General features: G+C 42.4%; 1 protein-coding gene across 7 annotated transcripts in view; it reads left to right on the plus strand.

Annotated features, from left to right (window-relative positions):
* Positions 1-21,048, plus strand: part of LOC102929958 (S-adenosyl-L-methionine-dependent tRNA 4-demethylwyosine synthase TYW1) — a 130,585-nt gene that overhangs the window by 45,341 nt on the left and 64,196 nt on the right. For all 7 annotated transcript variants that reach the window (XR_005222603.2, XR_006286257.1, XM_027831409.3 and 4 more), the window contains exons 12-14: positions 7,405-7,514; positions 11,375-11,552; positions 15,426-15,561. Coding sequence is in view for 5 of the 7 variants with exons in the window: in XM_027831409.3 (XP_027687210.1) it covers positions 7,405-7,514; positions 11,375-11,552; positions 15,426-15,561 (424 nt within the window). In the remaining 2 variants the exon portion in view is untranslated. The remainder of the gene's footprint in view (positions 1-7,404; positions 7,515-11,374; positions 11,553-15,425; positions 15,562-21,048) is intronic.

Consider the following 21,048-nt stretch of genomic DNA (forward strand, 5'->3'; position numbering starts at 1 on the left):
TGAGACTTGCTGCTGCAGGTTTTTTTTTTTTTTTTTACAGTATAGACATACCCATAGAAGTAAATGATGACTGTCCCACCCCCACTCCTCTGGCAAGACATGGCTATAGTTTGGCTGTCTTCACTCATGGGCGCTGGCTAGCATTGGTTATGATACTCATCATCCTAAAGCCCACATGCATGAGTGTGGCCATGGCTCGGCCCTTGGCACGTTAAACTCTGCAGCTTTAGTCCCTTTTTTAAAAAGTGTGGTTTGGCTCATCCATCATCCGTGGAGGCATTATGCCTTGTGTAGATATAATGCTCCGTATTGGTGAAAGGAAGCAATTAGGGGTGGTCTGTCTTCAATACCACTTCCATTCAGAGACAGGCAAGATTAAACTTGGCCCAGGATTTCCTAAGCGCAGTGTACACGTTGTCATACGCTAATACTGTAGTCTCTTCACAGGGCTCAGGGATAATATGCGTGTTTTTTAAGGGCTTATTCATGTCTTAGTGAAGTGAGTAGGAGTTGGCAATGGGAGCAGGAACAAACCTTTAATTATTATAATACATAAATATCCCAAACTAATAATTCACTTTACCACAAAAAAATAAAAAGGTAGTCGGTCACCATCCATTATTGCTCTCAATCTGTCCACTGTATTTGTTGTGTCTCTTCAGCTTAATTGTCTAAATGGAAAAATTTAAGGGACCAAATCTTTTAATCAGTTAGAGGAAGCGTACAGACTGAGTTTTCCGACACTGTGCATATTCTGTCATGATTACTTAGGAGATCACTAAGCAAACCTGATTTGATTATGTCCTTTGGCTGAGTGTCTAAAACCCAATCAATTACTGTGGAGAGATGAAGCAGTTAAATAAGATTTCAATGAATAGGTTTTATTATTTTGTCTTTGAGTAGGAGGCAACCAGAATAAAATACCGTAGAAAAATTGCTCTTATTTCTTCTTTTAACACTACATTGATTACAGCTGTGTCTAAATGCTCAGTCTTCCACTAGTACAGCAGCCTGAAATTTCATGGCTTGAACTCCTCAGGGATGGATTTCCTTGATACTTGAATATCTGTATTGCCAACCCACAGTGTTCAAAGAGCAAGAGTCAGGCCCCCAGAAATAATGAAATTTTCAAAGGAGATACATTGTGAGTTTTTGGGTTCTCAAGGTTTTCTATGCAGTTGGGAGGGTAAGAAACTTACCTTTTAAAAACCAAAAGCAGACTCTCATCTAATAACTTGACTCCAGAAGCTGGGGCTTTTAGAGAAACATCAAATATCATGATAAAATCACAAAAGTTAGCAACACTGGAATGTAATAGAATTACATTAAATAGAATTGGAGCCTGTAAGCTGGAGAAGGCCCCTCCCATCGCCAAACAACCTACTCATTTTAATAAGTGAAGTCATCTTCCTGTAGGGGTTTGTTCTGTTAACAAAAATAGGGTAATTCAAAATTAGCATTACCTAACCCTAGCTTTAGCCTTCTCCCCAGGTTTGATTTGTCCTCTAGTTTGTTTTCCATAAGACCGGACTGTCCCAGCCCCTACCTTCCTTTGCAGGTCCCACTGGCTCAGCAATAAGGACCCTACAGGGTTTCAGCACCTGTGTGACAATGGATAAAGGTGCTTGTTAACTCCCCATGCGTAAGAGGGTTCCCTGCCTATCACATGGGTAACCTGGGGTGGGGCTAAAGCACAGGTGCAGCTATCCAGAGAAAGGGTGTATTTCTTTCCTCTCGGCTTGCTGCAGTCTTGAACGATGGGTAGTGGCTGTGACCGAGTGTTCCAACCAGCTTTGGTCTTGTTTTTAATTTGTTTGTATTAATAAAGCCCGCCTTGAGGAAAGAGCCTTGGGCTGAATGGTAGCATGGGGCTTTAGTTTATCTTCCCCTATTGCCAGGTGAGGGACTGGGAGAATTCTGTCACAGGGCCTAATTCTGGATTCCTTCCACAGATACAGTTCAATTGACTTCAAACATGAGGGTAAGCTGGACGGTGTGCAAAATATATAGCTTGGGTATGATGCCAGCAATAAATGGTGGAAACTTAAACATGCTAACAAAAAGGTTATTTGAATGGAGAGCAGAGAATACCTTCCACAGCCCTATAGGTACAGTGGCTTCTGTGGCTGCCACCTCCATTTTGTAGCAACTTCTTTATGAGGTGCTCAGTTTGGTACAAATACCTAAATAAATCCTTCCTTGTCAAGTCCAGGCAATATAGGGTGGGGAATAGGTCTCACTATATATACAATAGTACTCTCCGCTTAGATTGCAGGGCACTCATGTGGAAAATGCTAAGTAAGGAGTATTATTATCCCCCATTGTATGGAAGGGGAAGCTGAGCTACAGCAAAGGGAAGTAATTTGCTTAGGGTCACATAGTGAGTAAACAAGAACATGTATCCAAAATGTCCTCTAAATCCAGGCAGTCTGGTCCAGTGGACAGGATACTGGATTGGGACTTGGCATCTATTCTTGGCTCTGCCACTGACTTACTGGATGACCTTGGGCAAGTCACTTTACCTCTCTGCTTCAGTTTTTCCCATCTGTGAAATGGGGATAATGATACTTTCCTCCTTTGTATGGACGAAAAACACTTTTGAAAAGCTAGGTGGTATCATTATTGAGATGCCTTTTCCTCAACATTAATTTCCCAGTCTCAACTGCATACTGGCACTGAAATCCATACTTTTCATCACTCCCACTCTTGTATCTCAAAACCATGATGTTTGATATCTCGTACCTTTTATGTCCATGATGTTCTCTGTGACTGTAAAGCTTTTGTGATACAGTACTATGGTATCAGTAATGAATATTGTTATGAGCTGGTGAAGCATTGTTATGGGTTGAGTAAAAACCTTGTTGAGATTGATTTTTCCTTACAGTTATCTTAAATACAGGGTGGATTCATACCCACCAATCACAAGCCACTACCTAAGACAAAAGGGTTAGGTGACCCTGCACAGGAGTTTTGGACTAGGTGTGTGGAGGGGTTTTGCTGAGTGTTGTTTTTGGGTGGGTGTGAGGGATGGCAGAACAGACAGAGGCGCTGAGGTGAAAAAGCAAGAAAGCCGAGCAGTAGCCTCTGAGCACAGTGTGTGACCCTGGGAAAAGACAGAGTGCTTTTGGGTCTGTTGGCTAAAAAGATTTGGGGCTGTAAGCTAAGAAATTGCTCTTTTGGTTTTTGATTCCTTCTGTGTTCAGAGAAGCAGGACTCTGTACTTTCCTTGTAAATAAACAAGATTGAACCAAAGAAAATACCAGACTCCATCAATGTCTGCTTCCTACTGGAACATCCTCAGGGCCCTGAACTATGGCTAGGTGCTCGGGTCAAAAAGGCATAACAATATAATAAAGCTATTGGAAACCCCGTGCTCACTTCCCTCCACTAATTATTGCATGTGCTTGGTGAAATGGCACTCAGTCTTGCCAATCCTTTTTTGACAGAATGCTAGAAACAGTCTTTTGAGTTGATTTTGAAGGAGAAGCTTCCATGTCTCCTCATTCTTGTTAATTGGGGAGCAGTTGTTGTGTTGATTGCAATACATATTTCCTTAGGGAAAGAATATTAGATACACTAGGCTAAATTCTGAGAGGTACTTGTTTTCTTAATGCATTGAAAAGGTCTATATTAGAAAAAGCATGTTCTACCAAATTACATGGCTCCTAAACCCAGCTCTTTCCCCACCTCATCTCAGCCCCCAAAATAAAACTAACAAAAAGGAAATATGTAGCGCAAAACCATCTTTGCTGACAGAGTAAAAGTGTTGCTGCTGATAGAAGCTAAGGGTGGATAAATGACATGCCCAAGGCCACATTGAGAGTTAGGAGCAAACCAGGAATATGTTCTAGGAGTCTTGACTTTCAATCCCCAACGACTAGACCATACTTCCCCATAGTGTCTGTAGAAGCTTCCTATTGCTGGGTCTCCCAATCTGAGTTACCAAGGCAGGCAGACACTGGCACTTCAATTTTTTGTGTGCTATTCGTTTCTTTATAATGGACTGGGTTACTTTTTCACAGTGGAAAATAACTCCTTTTTCTGTAAAGGTTTGCGGTAAATCCACTGACCCTTTTTCCATTTTAAGCAAATAGTGCTTATGGAACTTGCCCATGGTAGTAAACTAGCGGTTGCTTCATCGTAAATATTTACACCATAGGAGCATTCATCTTCCTGGGAAAAAGTTATGATTAATTGCCAGGGTCCTTTGGGTAGTATTGGTAAATGATATAGGTAGATCAAGGGCCTGATGAGAATACAAATAAGGTTCACTTGTAGGCCACACTGATTTGCTGACGGACCGCTAGAATGATCTGAAAACTCCCTGTTGTGTTCAGGTGATGTCTTTCATCAGTTTCTCATAGCAGTACACTATAGCACTCATGCCTTATATTTCAGAGTAGCAGAGCAGTCTCTTAAATGAATATGTTTTGAACGTGAAAGTTCTCTAATACAATAGGATTTTTTCCCCTTTGTTTTGAGTATGGTGCGTTAGTGCTGGAAGGGGAAGAAAGTCCCCCCTGATTACCTGCTTAAATTTTATCTTGGACTGTTCTTAAGACCTGAGTAACTAGTCGGGCACATGTTCTAGGACACCTTAGAGCCTGCTGGTGAATGAAAAGGTGAGAGTAAATGATTGGCTCTGGCAATAACTAGGAAGTGCAATCTCCAAAGCCATGAAATATGCTTTGTGTCCCCATTAAAACTCCATACTCCAAATAAGCCACTTGTAGACATGACCCAGTGTGTTTATTAAACAGTTAGTGTGTTAAAAAATTCAAGGCCTGTGAGACGCTCATAATTTATGGGTGTCCAGAGTCCATCAAGGAAGGATCTATCGACTTTCTGTCAAGTCACCCTATTAAATATGCATGGTACAAGTGATGGAGTTAAACATGTATGAGTTGAATAAATACCTTATAATAGAATGTAAGAGTTGTATGAATGCATTCTAATGCTTTTTGGAGAAACTCTAGAAGAATAAAGCTGCTTTTGATTCACTTTTATTTATGTATCTTCCCTTTGTGAGAAGTTAAAGATGCTTCAGGCATCAGTGCATGAATTTGTTCTTTACCTGAACGAGAAGGATATTTGGCCCAAACAGGCACTTTGGCCTTGTGCTAGGTTGAGAATCAATTAGTTTGGTTCAGTCAAAGTGTGAGGTTGAAGGGTTTTTCTCACTTAGATCCCTTTGACTTGGTGGAAGTCTTGTTGATTAACTCAATGGGCTTTCAGTCAGGCCCTTAATTCTGGCCCGTGATCTCTTCCTTCCCTCTTTTAGCCACATATTAGATATTAGGCATGAGCTCTATGTAGCTGGAAGACTGAGGAAGGCAAGTGGCCTTGAAGACTATAGAAGAGTAATATCAGAGTCTGAGTTCTGCAGGTCAAAAACCACTTGTCCGAAATGCTCCTGATATCAGCTCTCCCTTGAGCAGCGTTTTGCACAGTAACTGGAACTGTGAATGCTGTATGGATAGAAGGTGTGATCCTGTATTCCTTGCTCAGTGTTTTAATCCATCAGTGCCATTGCGTGAGATCCAGTAGGGTATTTTGTTCCCTCTACAGCGCTTTAAATTTCTTCTGAGAGCTGTACTGAAATTGATGGTGCAAGTGCTCAAATGAGAGGACAAACAGGCAGCCTTGTGAATACACAGGCAGCCTTTGTGAATTTCAGATTGGTTCAAAACATCAACAGAAGATGGGGGAATGCACAAGATTAGAGGAGAAACTTCCATTTTTGGCCTTCTGTTTTCAAACACACTCTGTATTATTTTTAGAAGAGGCACAGAAGTGTGTGTACGTGTATTTTCTTTTTTTTTTGGTTTATACCAAGTTAACCCCACTGAATTCAGTGGAGTTACTCCACTGTTGTAAGAGAGAACAGAATCAAGCCCATTGTCTAGGACCCCTTTCTGTGTTGTTACTGGTATGCACAACATGAATCACTTGTAGTAAAGGGAAATCATGAGGGATGTTCTACCTTTTTGTCTGGGAGTTAAGAGTCTGGGAGATGCCTTTGGAGTTTTGCACAGTTGAGTTTCGATCGATTTATAGTATATCTGGAAAACTAAGGTAGAGGGTGAAATATAATTGCAGGTGCCTGGCCTGTGGAAAAATAATCAGTGCAGGCGAATCTGAGTACAGCTGCTGAGATATTGATATAAGTGCTTTCTTTGGGTGGGTGGGCTTTCCTGACTCTGAGCAAGCTGCTGCATTGTGGTCTTACTCCAGCTGTGTCTCAAATGATTGACTGATTGTTTTGTTTGCCGCCTACTTCAGTGCAGAGAACTAGTACTTTGTTAGGTTTCAATACTTAAAAAAAAAAAAAAAAAAATCTTGTAAGTAACCAGAGAAGGCCTCACTTCAATAAACCTAGGAAATTAACTGGATCCATCATAAATGCATCTCTGATCTATTGCAAGTTGCACCGCCCTTTTTTTTATATTGAATAACAAAGTCTGCTCTTGTCCATTTTACACTGGAACTCACAGAAAGGGTAAGGCTATTGTGTTAGAAACACATCACTTCATTTTCAGTTGAGGATAGCATCTGTACCTTCAATATTCGGCTAAATGGCCTGGGACCTGCCTCCTTGAGTGTGTCATACTGCCGCAGCTGCACTCCACTGGAGATTCTAGAGCTGGATCCCCTTGATTTTAATAGAGGCATGGTTGGAGGCAGAGTGTTCCCTTGGCTGCTGAAGAAACTTTTGCCCATCGTCCAGAATAGTTAGGCTTATGGCCTTCAAGATGTACTGCAAGGCCCAGCTTTCTGCCTGGGGAGAAGAGAAATTGAGGAATGGGCAGTGGGTAGCATAGGCAGGGGAATGCTGTGCCTCTCCAAACAGCCTGGTGTGGCCCCATCCACGCTCTGCCCCCAGGCCACCTCTTGCCTGCTTCCAGTTACCTTTCCGCTCTTCTGTGGCCAAGAGGCGGGGGCAGGCAGGCTGTGCTGGTGTGCACAAGGCTTGGATGCCCACCCGGTGTGCTGGGTTTGGGGACACTCCCGTTGCCTGGGGCTGGGGGCTTTCCGGATGTGCTGCCCACACAGCACGCTGGGGGGCCAGTGGTCACGGGGGGGAGGGGGGGGGTGAGCTTTGGGCTCCAGCCGGGGGGGCGGGGGACCTCAGGCAGAGCAGGAGCAGCCAGTGACTAGCCTCCCCCAGCATCGTGTTCACCCATCGGCCATGAAATGAGGGCTGATGGAGCTGGCTGCTTTGTTAGAAAAGTCCCATATATTTATTGGGTTGTGCGAGGGTTGGAGTTGTACTGGGGGTTTGCAGCTGGCTTTTGTTGTATTGTATTGTTTTTTTAATAATGTCAGAGGTGCAAAGATTGGCAGGTGGGCTCATTCTTGTGTGTTACAAATCACAATAAAAAAATCCAATATCTCTCTTTTCAGGCATCATACAAATCCAGTGGGCACAGAATGGCGGTGGAAAATGGACCAACCTGAAATGATCTTGCGGGAGGCTATTGAAAACCACCAGAGCTTGATCAAGCAATTTAAAGGTAATTTAAATGTTTTTTTTTTTTTAATGAAGCTGTTAAGCGGGAATCAGAACAGACACTAACTAATAATGTGTGGAGCAAAAAGTTTCTAGAACACTAGAAAAAAAAGATGAGACTAGTAAGGGCCCTCAAACGTACGTAACTGAAATTTTTATGGCACATTATTTATTGTCGTTTTTCCCCAGGTGATTTGTCTTGTTTACATCATTAGAACTCGAGATCAGCCCCTGGGCTGCTAGTTTCTGCCATGAAAGAGCTGAAGGGAGCTCTCTCTCATATATGATAGCAGGGGTAAGATATATGGTTTGTGGACAGAGGCCCCACAATGGGTGGGGACAGACTGGGTGACTACAAATCTTGACCTTGCTGTATAAAAGGTAAGGAGAGGTAAGAATGGAAAGGAGCTGTCCATTAACCTGAGCCGAAGGAGTGCCATAGATAGAGCCTCATTGGAATGAGATCTGCAGGGTATTGGCTGCATTTTCTCTCATGTTTCAGAGTAGCAGCCGTGTTAGTCTGTATTTGCAAAAAGAAAAGGAGTACTTGTGGCACCTTAGAGACTAACCAATTTATTTGAGCATAAACATATGCTCAAATAAATTGGTTAGTCTCTAAGGTGCCACAAGTACTCCTTTTCTTTTTTCTCTCATGTTTATGTACCTGGTTTCTGCACTTGAGGGTCTGATTCCCCCTGAAGTACTTGGCACCCAGAACTCCAACTGGAGTCAATAGGAGCTGCAGGTGCTCAGCACCTCTGGAAATCAGCCCACCTGAATGTGTAACCTGGAATCTTCTTGGCTTTGTTTCCCATATGGGCTACTCATTAGCTCACATCCTTTTTCAGATACAGAAAATTAGTTACCTTGCCGTGGTCAACACTTGTGCACAAGAAAAGCCAGCCGATTTGACAAAAAAACTCTAGAATTAAGCTCTTTCTTATTGACCATTTAGATTGTGACTGCGTCAGGAGTCAAATGAAGCATCCGTAAAATATGCAAGTCGAGCCTTTGTCTTGGATGTCATTGGGTAACCCATCTGTCTATCATGGCTGAGCATGGAGCGTGCCCAATGGATGAGAACCATGACAGGCAGAAACTTTTTTCAGCAGTATGGGAGTGATCCTGTCTAGTTCATTGGTGTTCTCTCTTATGTAAACCCAGCTTGAGTTAGGCAAAGTCAGTCCTGCCTTCCTTTTTTGTTAAGTTGCTGATTTAAATCCTGTTATGTTTTGGACAAGACAGTTTCTTAGGATCTTGGTGCACTAGATGTTCATGGCCTGATTCTAATGGAGAGGGCCAGGGATGGTGGGGCCTGGGCTGTGGGGCTGGAGTGGGATAGAAGATCTGGTCTTTGTTGCTGGAATGAAGTGAGGGGGTTGTGGGTGCAGGGTGGCATTGTGGCTAGAATGGGTTCTCCTTGCACCACCCCCACCCTGACATAGCTTCCAGCCACAGAATTCTCCATTGTGTAAATTAGAGAGAGAGAGATCTTATTGATTGATTGGCTGCTGAAGGGGACAGGGGCAGGATAATTTATTTGGTGGATGCTTTTTTCAGGTAGTGACTAGTAAATCCCATTGCCCTTCGCAAAGGTGGACGCTGCATAGTAGTAATAATTAAATCAATCAATCCTCCCACCCTCTCCCACTCCAGAAAAGCAGGTACCTTTGGTATTGCAGTCCTGGATTTGTAACGAAGTGTGCCCTGAAAATCTAGGTGCTGTAAGAGGTGGGGAGGGAAGGTCGCTTATCTGGGTGTTTCTGATATGTTTAAACAAGATCCTTAATACAGTACTATAATGCTGGTACAGTGTGAACAGGGAAGTTTGGTCCATAATGTTCATTATGCCTAAGCATTGCAGCTCAAGGGGAATGTGATATTAAAGTCACAAAGAGCTGAGGTGGTGGAAGAGTGAGCACCGTAGATCTGACAGCGAGCTCATCCACAGGAAATGGGAAGTTGAATGTGGTCATTATGTTTAGTTATTAAGTGTATGGGAGTTCATGTGCTTCTTAACATGTCCATGTACTCACTGGGAATAACCCTGAACTAGCATATCATTTATGCTGGTCAAAATGATTGCTTATAAAACCTCAATACCCCACCATTTTGTATGTAGTGCATGCCATATTGGACAATAACTGTTGTAGGAAAATTTTAGAGAATTTAAACATGTGCTATTGGGATTATTTCTTATTTCCCTCTGCCTGTAAGCCTGGTGCCTTCGTCACCATTATCCAATAGCGTAGGGTTAATAGGGGGAGGGAAATTAAGCTAAATGCCTCCCAGAATAACTTTGAGACATGGAAATGTCATGACTAATGTCTGATATCTCTGCTCCTTCCAGAACCAGAAGAAAGTGCTGTTTGTCCCATTGTAAAGCTGCGATTCTCCTTTCCAGTGGGGTAAAATTCCCATTTTGAGTCCTGGAGGGTCCCTGCGAGTAGACATTATTAGAGCTATCATGGGCTCAGGACTAAATCTAACTCATTTTAAATGCACTAAACTTCCTGGTTCTGGTCACAGACCAACTTCTCTGTTTAAGGTTGAGGCTGTATCCTCAAACGCCTTTCTTTATCTTGACGTTGCAGTCTAGTGGGTAATTTTCTGTACCATTTGAGCTGCAGTGTCTAGGCAACATGAGGTGAGGTGAGGACTATGGTTTCAAGCCATAACTCTTTTTTAAAATGCTTAGTATATTATTCAAATGCATCAAGGCACCTCAGGCCAATATAAAGTGACATCTTCAGAATAGAAATTTGAATTGGCTTGCTTCTTATTCCTAGTGAAATGAGTTCACGTGCAGACGCAGAAGCTCAGGGAGCTGGTAATGGATGGGATAGAGCACTCTTCGTTCCCAGATTGCTAGTATGAATCTGGCTCATGTTATTAGGAGCTAAAAGCACTTACATCTGATGACTGTTCCACGGGATAGCTACAGCTGGTAGCCTTATTGTTGTTACCTTCTCACTTGGAAGTGGTCCTTGCAACTCAGGGATGAAGCAGTGTTTGTGTGTTAACAGGTCTTTTGTCTCAGGAAATGTCTTAAAGCAGATGGTATTGGTGACGAATACTGATTTGCAATGGAATATTGTTGCTGTGTTAAATGAAATGTGGGCCTTTGTTTTCGTGTGAAATGCACAAACTGCTTTCAGCTCTGAGGGAGGAGAAAAATAACTTGTTCATTTCTTCTTAAAGAACGGCTTATGGTTCTTGGTTTAGTTCCCTTGTTCCTATTCCTTCACGTGTGCTTTATTGAGGACTTATATGTGGGCGAGAGACTATTCTATACAGTGTACTAAAATATTGCTTTTGTTGTTTATACAGGTTCATTGTATACACAGTGAGCGGCGTCCTCTGTTGGTGCAAAGCAATGTTGGGGCATTGACTTCAATGATGCCATGTTAATTTACACCACCTGCGGATCTGGCTCAGTAGCTTCAGTCATCAGTCCCATTTTCTTGATCTTGACACAATGAAAATCTTAAAATGAGTAGCAGCACAGGTGGATTGGCTCAAGTGGATGATGATTCAGAAGGGTTGCTTACAAATTGGTGTTCAGTTACTGGAGGGTAAAATTTTTTTTTTTTTTTTAAGGATTAACCAATCTTCTCTTTCCCTGTGATGGACAGCAAATTTTCATCATTCACTTTACTCTCTCCCCAGTTTCCAGTGAATATCCAAGATGTGCTGTGTGTGTAGGTTTTGCATTAATTATTTTCAGAGTAGCAGCTGTGTTAGTCTGTATCCGCAAAAAGAAAAGCAGTACTTGGTGCCACAAGTACTCCTTTTCTTTTTATGAATTATTTTGTAAATTCTTTTCCGACAGCGCTCTTCTCCCCACCTCTCCTTTTTTTCCAGGTGTGCCAGGAGTGAGAGTAGATCGCTTCGAAGAAGGGATGGTGGTGAAACACTGTGCGCTGTCTCTGGTGGGAGAGCCAATTATGTACCCAGAAATCAACACGTTCTTAAAACTGCTGCACCGGCACAACATCTCCAGCTTCCTGGTTACAAACGCACAGTTCCCTGTGGAGATTAGGTGAGAATCCTATGAAGTGTTTTTTTTTTTTTTTAAATGGATTTTGTCTTGTTCTAAAGAGTTGGTGTTGTATGGTGTGCTTATATTTTATCATAGTGGAAATACACAATGCCACAGTCTGCATTACAAATAGCCATGAAAATTATTGCTCAGAATCTGTCTGGGTCATAGTTTTAGTCTCTCTGGGCTCGTTTCCCTCCCTCTTCCTTCTCTTCTCCACACCAATGTACATTTACTTTATTATTTTTTTCTGTGCCTCTTAAATTCAGTGCAATTACTTTGAAGTGAAATACAGGCAGTATAACCAAACGTCCATTCCAGAAGGTTCTGGAGATACCTAAAGTCGATAGGGATAAAACAAATGAAATGCAAATTGTGTTTTGCTTTTGTTGTTGCAATTGAGTAAAGGAAGGGAGTGTTTCTCATAAACAGACCGCAAATTAAAGCTCATGAGTTCTATTCCCAGTTCACTTGCTCGCTTCCTTGTGACCTTGGGCAATTCACTCACTTCTTCTCTCAGTATTCCCACCTGCAAAAGGTAATTAGTCATTTTTATCTAACCACGCAGAGGGAGTTGTGAAATTTAATATTTGTAAAGCATTTTCAGATACTTCGATTAAAGGTCCTGGGTGAATTAAAAGTATTATTTGTCTCTTTTGAGAGTGCTTGACACCTGTTTAACCAAAAATCAGAACAGCAGTGAAAAACTCCCTGCTAATGTTCAGACCCTGTCTTCAGCTCCCACAACTTGGGGTCGGGGGAGGGAGGAAGAGTACTTCGAAAGGCATTAGTTAACAGCATAGGCCCAAATTCCTCTCTGGTGGAAAGCTAGCAGTGTCACTGGAGGGTACAGCTGCGATGGCTTTGGTGTGTTATATTTCCCACAATCTCTAATTCCAGGTGAATAGGACATTCCATTTGTTGCAAAATAATAATTTACACATCAGTAATCTCTGATATTTTGGCTTCCTCTCTGGCTCCCTATTTTGGTCTGAATGTGACGGCTGGAGGCACACATTTTTTGGAGTGAGTAATTAGGTACTCCAAAGCCATTCCAAATGATTGGGTAATTGTGTAATCAAGTTACTTTTCAAACCATGTATTATGGGCCTGATAGATAGAAACTAAACATAGAATTTAAAAAGAGAGCCAACACTATTTTTGAAAATATATTTCTTAGAAAATGTCTTTTTTTTTTTTTTTTTTAAATGATAAAATTCTAGTTTTGCTCTCTCATCAGCATGTCCATTGATCCCAACTAGCAAAATCCGAGCCTGTATATGGTACAGCATTTAATAAGACTTGCTTTAAGAACACAAAAACCTTGCTAAGATAAGAGTGGTCTTATTCCTGCTGCTGAGCTTAGACTGTACAGTCTATTGACATGACATTTTGTCGGTATTGTAAGTCTTTTAGGGATCTGACGCTGGCTGTGTACAAAAGCATTTTCAGGTTTAGCTGGTAATTATATCCACTACATTAGGTTGTGTCCCTTGTTTGTTCACTACTACATCCATGTCAGAGCTCCGTGGAATATCGCAGCAGCTCTCACAGCTTGTGGGGTAGAATGACAAGTGTATTCATGTACTTTCAGACCCAGCTATGCCCCCTTGTGGGTGCTGGGGCTCAGTCGGTCACTGCAAAGCGGAACAGCATAGTGCAGGAGGGTATGTAAAACCTCTGCTCATGATCGCATCCCCATCTTTCTGTGGTATAACTGTACTAATTCTGCTGGCTGCCTGCAGCTGCTGGGGATGGGGCATGCTTTGGTTCCTTGGAGAAGAGGAACTTTTCCAGTTACCATTCTGAAAGTGACTAGCTCTGTCTTCAGTGATACCTTTTTATCATTATTATTATTATATTAGGCAAATGTAACATGCAAAAGACTGGCTACGCTCTTTGTAATTGAATATTCCAATCCCTTGATACCTGGAACACTTGGCCATTTGGGCAATTGCTGCTTGGACTGTCAGTTCAGAGCATGCTCACTAGTAAACCGGTTCTTAATCTAAACTGTTAGATTTGTTTCCCATTAATGATCTGTTCTTGTCTGAATCTGGAGAGGAGGTATATGCTTGGGTACTTTGCAAGTTCATGTCGAGTAATTGGATTTTCTAACCATTGACAGCTCAGCTCTGGTCTCATTCCAGACAATTCTTGTCACTTTTAGTTTTCACCTTCATGTTTTTTTAAAGCAGGAGTGATTGACAGCTGTATGAAAGATTCTTTTTTAAAAGCACTAGATCAGACTGGAGTTGTAGCCTGCTCATTAGCAGCTTTCACAGGCAGCATTTGTGGAAGGCTCTTCCTTAATTTCCTAAGACATTGGCTAGTAGACCCACAGAGCTGTGTGATAAAATTTTGAAGCTCTCACTTTATCTAGAAGGCATTGTGGTAGAGTGTTTTTGCCTGGTGTTTGACAAATATCACCAGCCCTCCAGAAGAGACAAAAGGGTATAAAAATTAATTGCCTTTGTCTATTTCTCTTGATTTTAAGGAGCTTGCTAAGTCTGATTCTCTCAGCTCGTTACTCTTTGTTCATTATTCCTTGCGTAGCAGAATACAGTGTTATTTATTCTGCTCTTTGCATCCCCAGTTATCTGTGTCTGCATCACACTTGCTAGCCTTGGGGTTCCAGCATGGATGAAAGCGGTCACAGGTTCTTGGACAGCAGAATAGGTTTAAGCTTTTAGAAGTCACTTACATAGTGCTTGTGTTAACCCACTGGTGAATGTGTTCTTTTAACTGGAGGCTGTGACATTTCCTGTCCTCTGTGGATCAGCATAGGGGGCATTCACTAGGAGATTAAACTTGTAAAAAGAGTAATGTCTTAAATTGTAAAAGAGCTAGAGCATAATATGCTTTCCTGCAGAAATCCAAGCTGCAGCTCTTTGCACTTAGACTGATGCGCGCTGGGATTACTGTAATGACCTCTTTAGTCAACTTCACAAAGGCATTGATGTCCTTGTGGGAGCTATATCCCACGCTTTTTGCACCAGAGGAACAGTCCTCAAAATGTGGGAACTTGGGAGCCTGGGCTATTAAAATGTGGGGAGGAAATCATAACTAAGGATATGCTTTGGAATCAATGTCTCATATGACAGTAGGTCTCTGGCCCCAAGCATGTTTACAGTAGTGCTAACTGAAAAGGATTCAGTGCAAAATTTTGAGCGGGTCCCATGAAATAAGGTCCTCTACAAAGTACCAGGAGCACATTTGTAAAGCCACTTTTGTACTTCTTTTGTTGCAAAAAGCCCATTTGCATGTGGCTTACAGTTTTGGAGCCTTAAAGTTCCACCTGCCTAGCTCAGAGATGTCCCACCCTGCCGGGTGAACTCCACTGAGCAGCACTGCATTTCTGTTGAATAGGGCTGCCTTCCTGTAGGACAGGTGGAATTTTAGGGCACTTTGCCTGCAGATGTTCCAATAGGAAGTGAAGCTTTTAAATGCTTCAGGTGAGACTCCAGGCTCTTTTGATCACAGGCCGCTTGGGAAGGCTTTTCTTAATTAGTTTTCTACCTGGATGAAAGATGCTGTTCAGTGAGGATTGGATTGTTGAACTATCACTGGGCTTGACCCTTCCGCGAGTGGTTAGTATGTGGTATTCCTTGCTTTGTGGCACATTATGTAGTGAAAGAATATTTTCTGTTGCTATTAGAAACCCCAGCCATTTGGTAAAGATGCACTGCTGAACTTTGAGAGAGTATGCTGTAAATATTACATTACTGCTTTTGCTTCTGGGAACAGAGCAGAGTCCAGCATAGTTATTTGCTCTGCCATGTTATGTCTTATGGATGCTTCTGTAAAAAAGCATAAATTCAGTTAGCTGTAATGTCTGAAAATAATGATTTCCCTCTCCTTTTTATTGCCAAGGAACCTTGAGCCAGTAACGCAGCTGTATGTCAGCGTGGATGCTAGCACCAAAGAAAGCCTGAAGAAAATTGACCGTCCCCTCTTCAAGGATTTCTGGCAAAGGTTTCTAGACAGTTTAAAGGCCTTGGCTGAAAAGGTACCAAATTAAGAACGGTTTTTGTTAACTTTTTTACCTTTCTTCCCATTTTCCGCTCAGGAGGGGGGTGTAGTTTTGTGGGGCTTGAAGGAAATGGGGTGCTGAATGCCTTAAGAGCTTTATTTCTGTGCTTTGTACAGTTTGTGGTGTTGGGATAAGGAGTATAGCAATCCAAACTCAAAGCTAACAAAGGACTCTGGGTTTTTTTGTGTGGGAATAAATTTCAGGAGAGGAGGGGTAGAATGTGTGTCAGGAAGAGAATCGTGTATTTATTTTGCTGTCCAAAATGGAGGTAGTCCCTGCCAAAGCTGCTTGCAGCCAAAACGAGGCAGTTGGAGAAAGGTAGGAAGCCCAGAAGAGTTCATGAAAGCACATGTGATAGCTAACATTTGTTTCCAAAGCTTTCACCAGGAGCTCAGTAAAGCCCCTGTCTTGTGAACACTTACACATTGGCTGCAATGGGACTACTGATGTGTAAAAATAAGCATATGTGTAAAAGTTTGTTTGCAGGATTGGGGCCGAAGATAGTGGCTGTATATACTTGGGCAATGTAAGGATGCTGCCTCTTCCTGATATTTCCAGGTTGTAACTTTCTTGCTGTACTGCATAAGGCAGTTGCACACTGGGCCAAATTCACGGCAGGCTTACGACCTGCTTATACCAGCTGTGAGTTTAGGCCACAATCTTTATAGTTTTCCTTCTCTCTGACAGAGCCCTACTTATCTGACTTGGGCACTGTGTGAATTAACAAGCTAGGTGTTTTGTGTACATATTTTCTCTTGTCTTTACTATTGCAGCACTCAGAAAAAAAGCTTTTATTTATATTTCTGGCACAACTTTACATGCTGCCTCTGGTACTGAGCAGATGGGAGATGCTATTTAGTGTATATAATAAGCTTTGCTGTGTTCTGAGACTACAAATATTAGGCCTGTTTCTGCCAGATTTACTTACATGAATAGACCCATTAACTTCAATGGAACTGCCTGAAGGTTTGGTCCTGCAAATGCACGCAATTAGCTTTCTCACTTGGATACACCCGTTTCATTTGCTGGCAGTACTCACATGGGTAAAGGTACTTGTGTAGAGTGGCCATGTACAGGATCATCTTGTTAAACTCAGGGCTAAATCTGGCTTCAGCAAAGTCGGGGGCAAAATTTCCGTTAACTTTAATGGGATCAGGATTTGGCTTGGGGACGCCCAAACTCGATTAACCCAAAATGAAACAAAACCAACCAAACAAAAAGGGGGACATTTTGATGTACTAGGAAATCTGCCTTTGGCAGAATGTCTCTCTTGACCTTGGTTATATAAGGTACAGTCACTGCTGAATTCCTGTCTGTTGTCAGAATCTTTCCACCTTCATTTTTTGTGAGGAACATATTGGCAGTTATATACATAGAGCTAAAAATACTTTTGGTCAAGGTGAAGAGGAAAGGGGAAAAAAAAGCCAAGCTGATAGCTGCATTTTTTTTCCCTTCGAAGACAGATTTGGGTGTTCTTATAACACTGACAACACAGCACCCTCTTAATAGCAGCCAAGGTTGACGATATCCTTTATCAGCAATGGGGTATGAGTTGCATAATGCCAGGGCAAAAATATGCAAATGTCAAAATCCCCTAGGAATCTTGTATATTTTAGATGATTTTGTAATTTTACACATGGCTGTAGTTATAGGGGGTGTCTAGAAACACCTGAAGTGACTTATTAAGAAGGAGAACCTTCCAGGTTTTCTCCTCGGTGTGCATGCTTTTGTGTCCAAGTTGGAGATTAAGCACTGTTTCGTAGGACTCTGATGAATTAAGTGTGGGGAAAGCTGATGCTGCTTCTGATGATCTCAAGGTGTACGGTTCACACTACAATATGGATGTTGAGATAGGGAAGCGATGATGCATTGTGTTGAGGAAAGCAGTGCTATGTATCAGGAAACAGAACACAAATCCTCAGTTTTGCACGTTGCATTCAGCTGTCGTGTCTTATATAATTCCTCTAAGACACAGACAAGATGATATTGTAGTTGATATAAGGTCATTGTTATTAAGAGTTTATAGTGGGTTTTCATCCCCTGTGCTGCCAAAAACCAAAAGGCTTCTAAAACTGACATAAAATGTCTTCCTGTGCTTGCTACAACTTTGTTTGGCAAGAGTTGTTCCTGTATTCTCGTTCTCCGTCATCCTACCGGTGGTTGGTTGCTTGTATCACAGTAGTACATGGAGGGCCCAGACAAGAGCAGGGCTCTGTTGTGGTTGGTACTGTAAGTATGAGAGTCAGTCCCTGCCTGGCATCTTGGGAAGCCAGGTAGCCTGGGAGCCCTGCGGTCTCCAGCTCCAGGGAAAGCCCCGTGGTAGGGCTGTCCGGAGTCAAAGACCCGGGGAGATCATCCCAGGACTTTCAGGATCCCAGCTCTGCAGCAGGGGGTTGGAAACCTTGAGAGACCACAGGAATTCCAGGCTCCCTGTTGCAGAGCCAGGAGCAGCGTCTCAGTCAGGGCTCCCTGCCATGGTGCTGAGAGTCCTGACTCCACAGCAGAGATCCTGGAAATCCTGGCATGGCAGGACTGTCCTGGAGCTGAAAACCCTAAGAGCCTGGGGTCCCTGGCTCCAGGGCAGACTGTGTGGCACTGCAGGATTTCATCAGAACCCTAGTGGGCAGAGTTTCACCCCTAGTTTGTCAAACCAGTCTTGCTTTCATGAGAAATTTCTGGTTCAATGACCTGGTGTTTTCGGAATAAACAGTTTCTTCAGAAAGTCTCTGACCATCTCTTATCAGGATATCACTTTCCAGTGGAAGCAACAGTGTATCTCCCAGCTGATGTGGAGAAGCTGTTTTCGGGCGTAAGTCTTGCTCTCTCCAAAGTAATCTTTATTGCAGTGGTCTTTATGATGAATTTTCCATTCTGAAATACTCTTCCCGAGAGATCTGTGTGATTTAGTGTTAGATAGCTGGTGAGTACTCAGAAAGCTTTGTTTCGGATCCAAATGTATATTCTGAACATGTCTTAAGCACTGTTTATCAATGAAAAGTAAGGGACAGGTGTCAACTGAGTGCTTAAACTAACATCTAATTTAAAGTGTGCTTTTTCCAAACATCATGTCTGAAATACCCAGCAGAGCTCACTCACCCCTTCATCCTTCCAAAGCAGATGACTTTAGGTGATCAAAAAGATCAAGGGGTGACTTAATTTACGGTGGACAAGTACCTTCCTGGGGAGAAAATGCTTGGGATTAAAGGATTTTTCATTGTAGTGGTGAAAGACATAATAAGAACCAGTGGCTGGAAGGTAAAGCTGGACAGATTAAAATTAGGAAATAAAGCTGTTGCTTTTAATAGTGAGGGTCTTGAATTACTAGAACAAACTACTGAGGGAAATGATGAATCCTCCATCTCTTGAAGTCTTTAGCTCAAGTCTGAATGCCTTTCTGGAAGAGATGCTTTAGCCAAACCCAGGGTATTAGGCTCTCTACAGGAGTAATTGGGTGACATTCCGTGTCCTGTGTTACACAGTCAGACTCGATAATCTAATGGCTCCTTTTGGCCTTTAAAAATCTATGATTCTATGGACTTGATTTCCATGAATTCTACTGGGTGAGGTTCTGTATGATGACAGCTGGTAAAAATTAAGCACCTGTCTGTGCTGCCTGGACAATGCAAATCCGGTGATATGTCTCCTAAAAAGAGGGTGTGGCGGTTAGCACAAGTGATGGAGCGACCTTGCATGGGGACCTCAAGCATCACTTGGCTCATAGTTGGTCAGCTGCTTTGGGGGGGTTGAAAAATGGCATAATAATTTAGCCGATTTTAAAGGGAGCACATTTTATTTTTTGGTATGTGACTTACATATTTGTACATCAGAAGCTATAAAATTATCTTGGAGAAAAGTTGAAGTAGGTGCCAGCAGAGTGTTAAGATCTGGGTTTGGGATTCATCATTATCCTGTGGTACCTGTGTGTGCACACGTATATTTTTCTTTGAGAAATTAGTTCAACTAATTTTTAAGCAGGGAGCTGTGTTTGCTCATAAAAAAAAAAAAAATCATGGAGCTGATGAATACCAGAGTATAGGAAAAAGTCAATTTTCTGAGCTTGATGCATTCTGCAGAATTCTTTTCCACCTCCGCATGGTGCCACCTCTTTGTCATCTTTAGGTGCCCCCCAGGTACCTCTTACTTCTCCATCTCCTTGACTTAATCATCATAAATCCTTTCCAATCTGCTCAGTACACTGTACCTCAAAGTACTTGCTGTGCTGCCAGACACCAAGTAGGCATTATTGCACTCTTTTAACTTTCAGAGTGCAGGTGCCAATGTTCTCTTAAACAGATTAGAACGCTTGGGCAGGGGGAGTCCAAACCCTAGGTTAATATAACATTATGGCCCTGCAAGAATTGATGACCAAGCAGGACATTAACCTGCCCTTAAAAAAGGGTCACACAAGCTAAGGAACTCCTTGGTGAGCCTTTCCAGAGTTCATTCTAAATTGTATCTTTTTGTGGGATTTAGATCCTAAGTTTTAGATCTTTTCCTTTCTTCAAGTTAATTGAAATTTCATTGGGAAAAGGGTCATGACTCTTTGCAGATGCAGTGCTGCAGAAGTTCCTCATCTTCAGTATGAAAGGATGTTCTTAACTGTGCTTAACTGAGGACTTCATATATTGAACAGCGAGACCCTTAAATACGGTGCCATATTCCCCGATCCTGCCAAGCGATACATACACGTAGATCTGTACTCCATGCATGGAGTCGCCTTAAGGGGTGGTGTTTGCAGACCCATTTGCAGGATCAGGGTCTCAAAATGTGAAACGGCACTTATACATCAGTTTACCACTTTCTGACTCTCTTTTTATGACACCACTTCTACGTAGGTTTCAGAATAACAGCCGTGTTAGGCTGTATTCGCAAAAAGAAAAGGAGTACTTGTGGCACCTTAGAGACTAACCAATTTATTTGAGCGTAAGCTTTCGTGAGCTACAGCTCACTTCATCGGATGCATACTGTGGAAAGTGTAGAAGATCTTATTATATAAACACAAAGCATGAAAAAATACCTCCTCCCACCCCACTCTTCTGCTGGTAATAGCTTATCTAAAGCCTCTCCTTCTGCCCCTCCACCCCCACGAACATGATACAGTTCTGTGGTGACCTGGAATCCTATTTTCGACGTCTCCGACTCAAGGAATATTTCCAACATACTAATGAACAACATACTAATCCACAGAGACCTCCCTACCAACACTACAAAAAGAAGGATTTTAGGTGGACTCCTCCTGAAGGTCGAAACAACAGACGGGACTTCTACATAGAGTGCTTCCGCTGACATGCACGGGCTGAAATTGTGGAAAAGCAGCAGCACTTGCCCCATAACCTCAGCCGTGCGGAACACAATGCCATCCACAATCTCAGAAACAACTCTGACATCATAATCAAAAAGGCTGACAAAGGAGGTGCTGTTGTCATCATGAATAGGTCGGAATATGAACAAGAGGCTGCTCGG

The sequence above is a fragment of the Chelonia mydas genome, chromosome 17 (genome assembly GCF_015237465.2).
Source record: "Chelonia mydas isolate rCheMyd1 chromosome 17, rCheMyd1.pri.v2, whole genome shotgun sequence".
Classification (NCBI taxonomy): Eukaryota; Metazoa; Chordata; order Testudines; family Cheloniidae; genus Chelonia; species Chelonia mydas.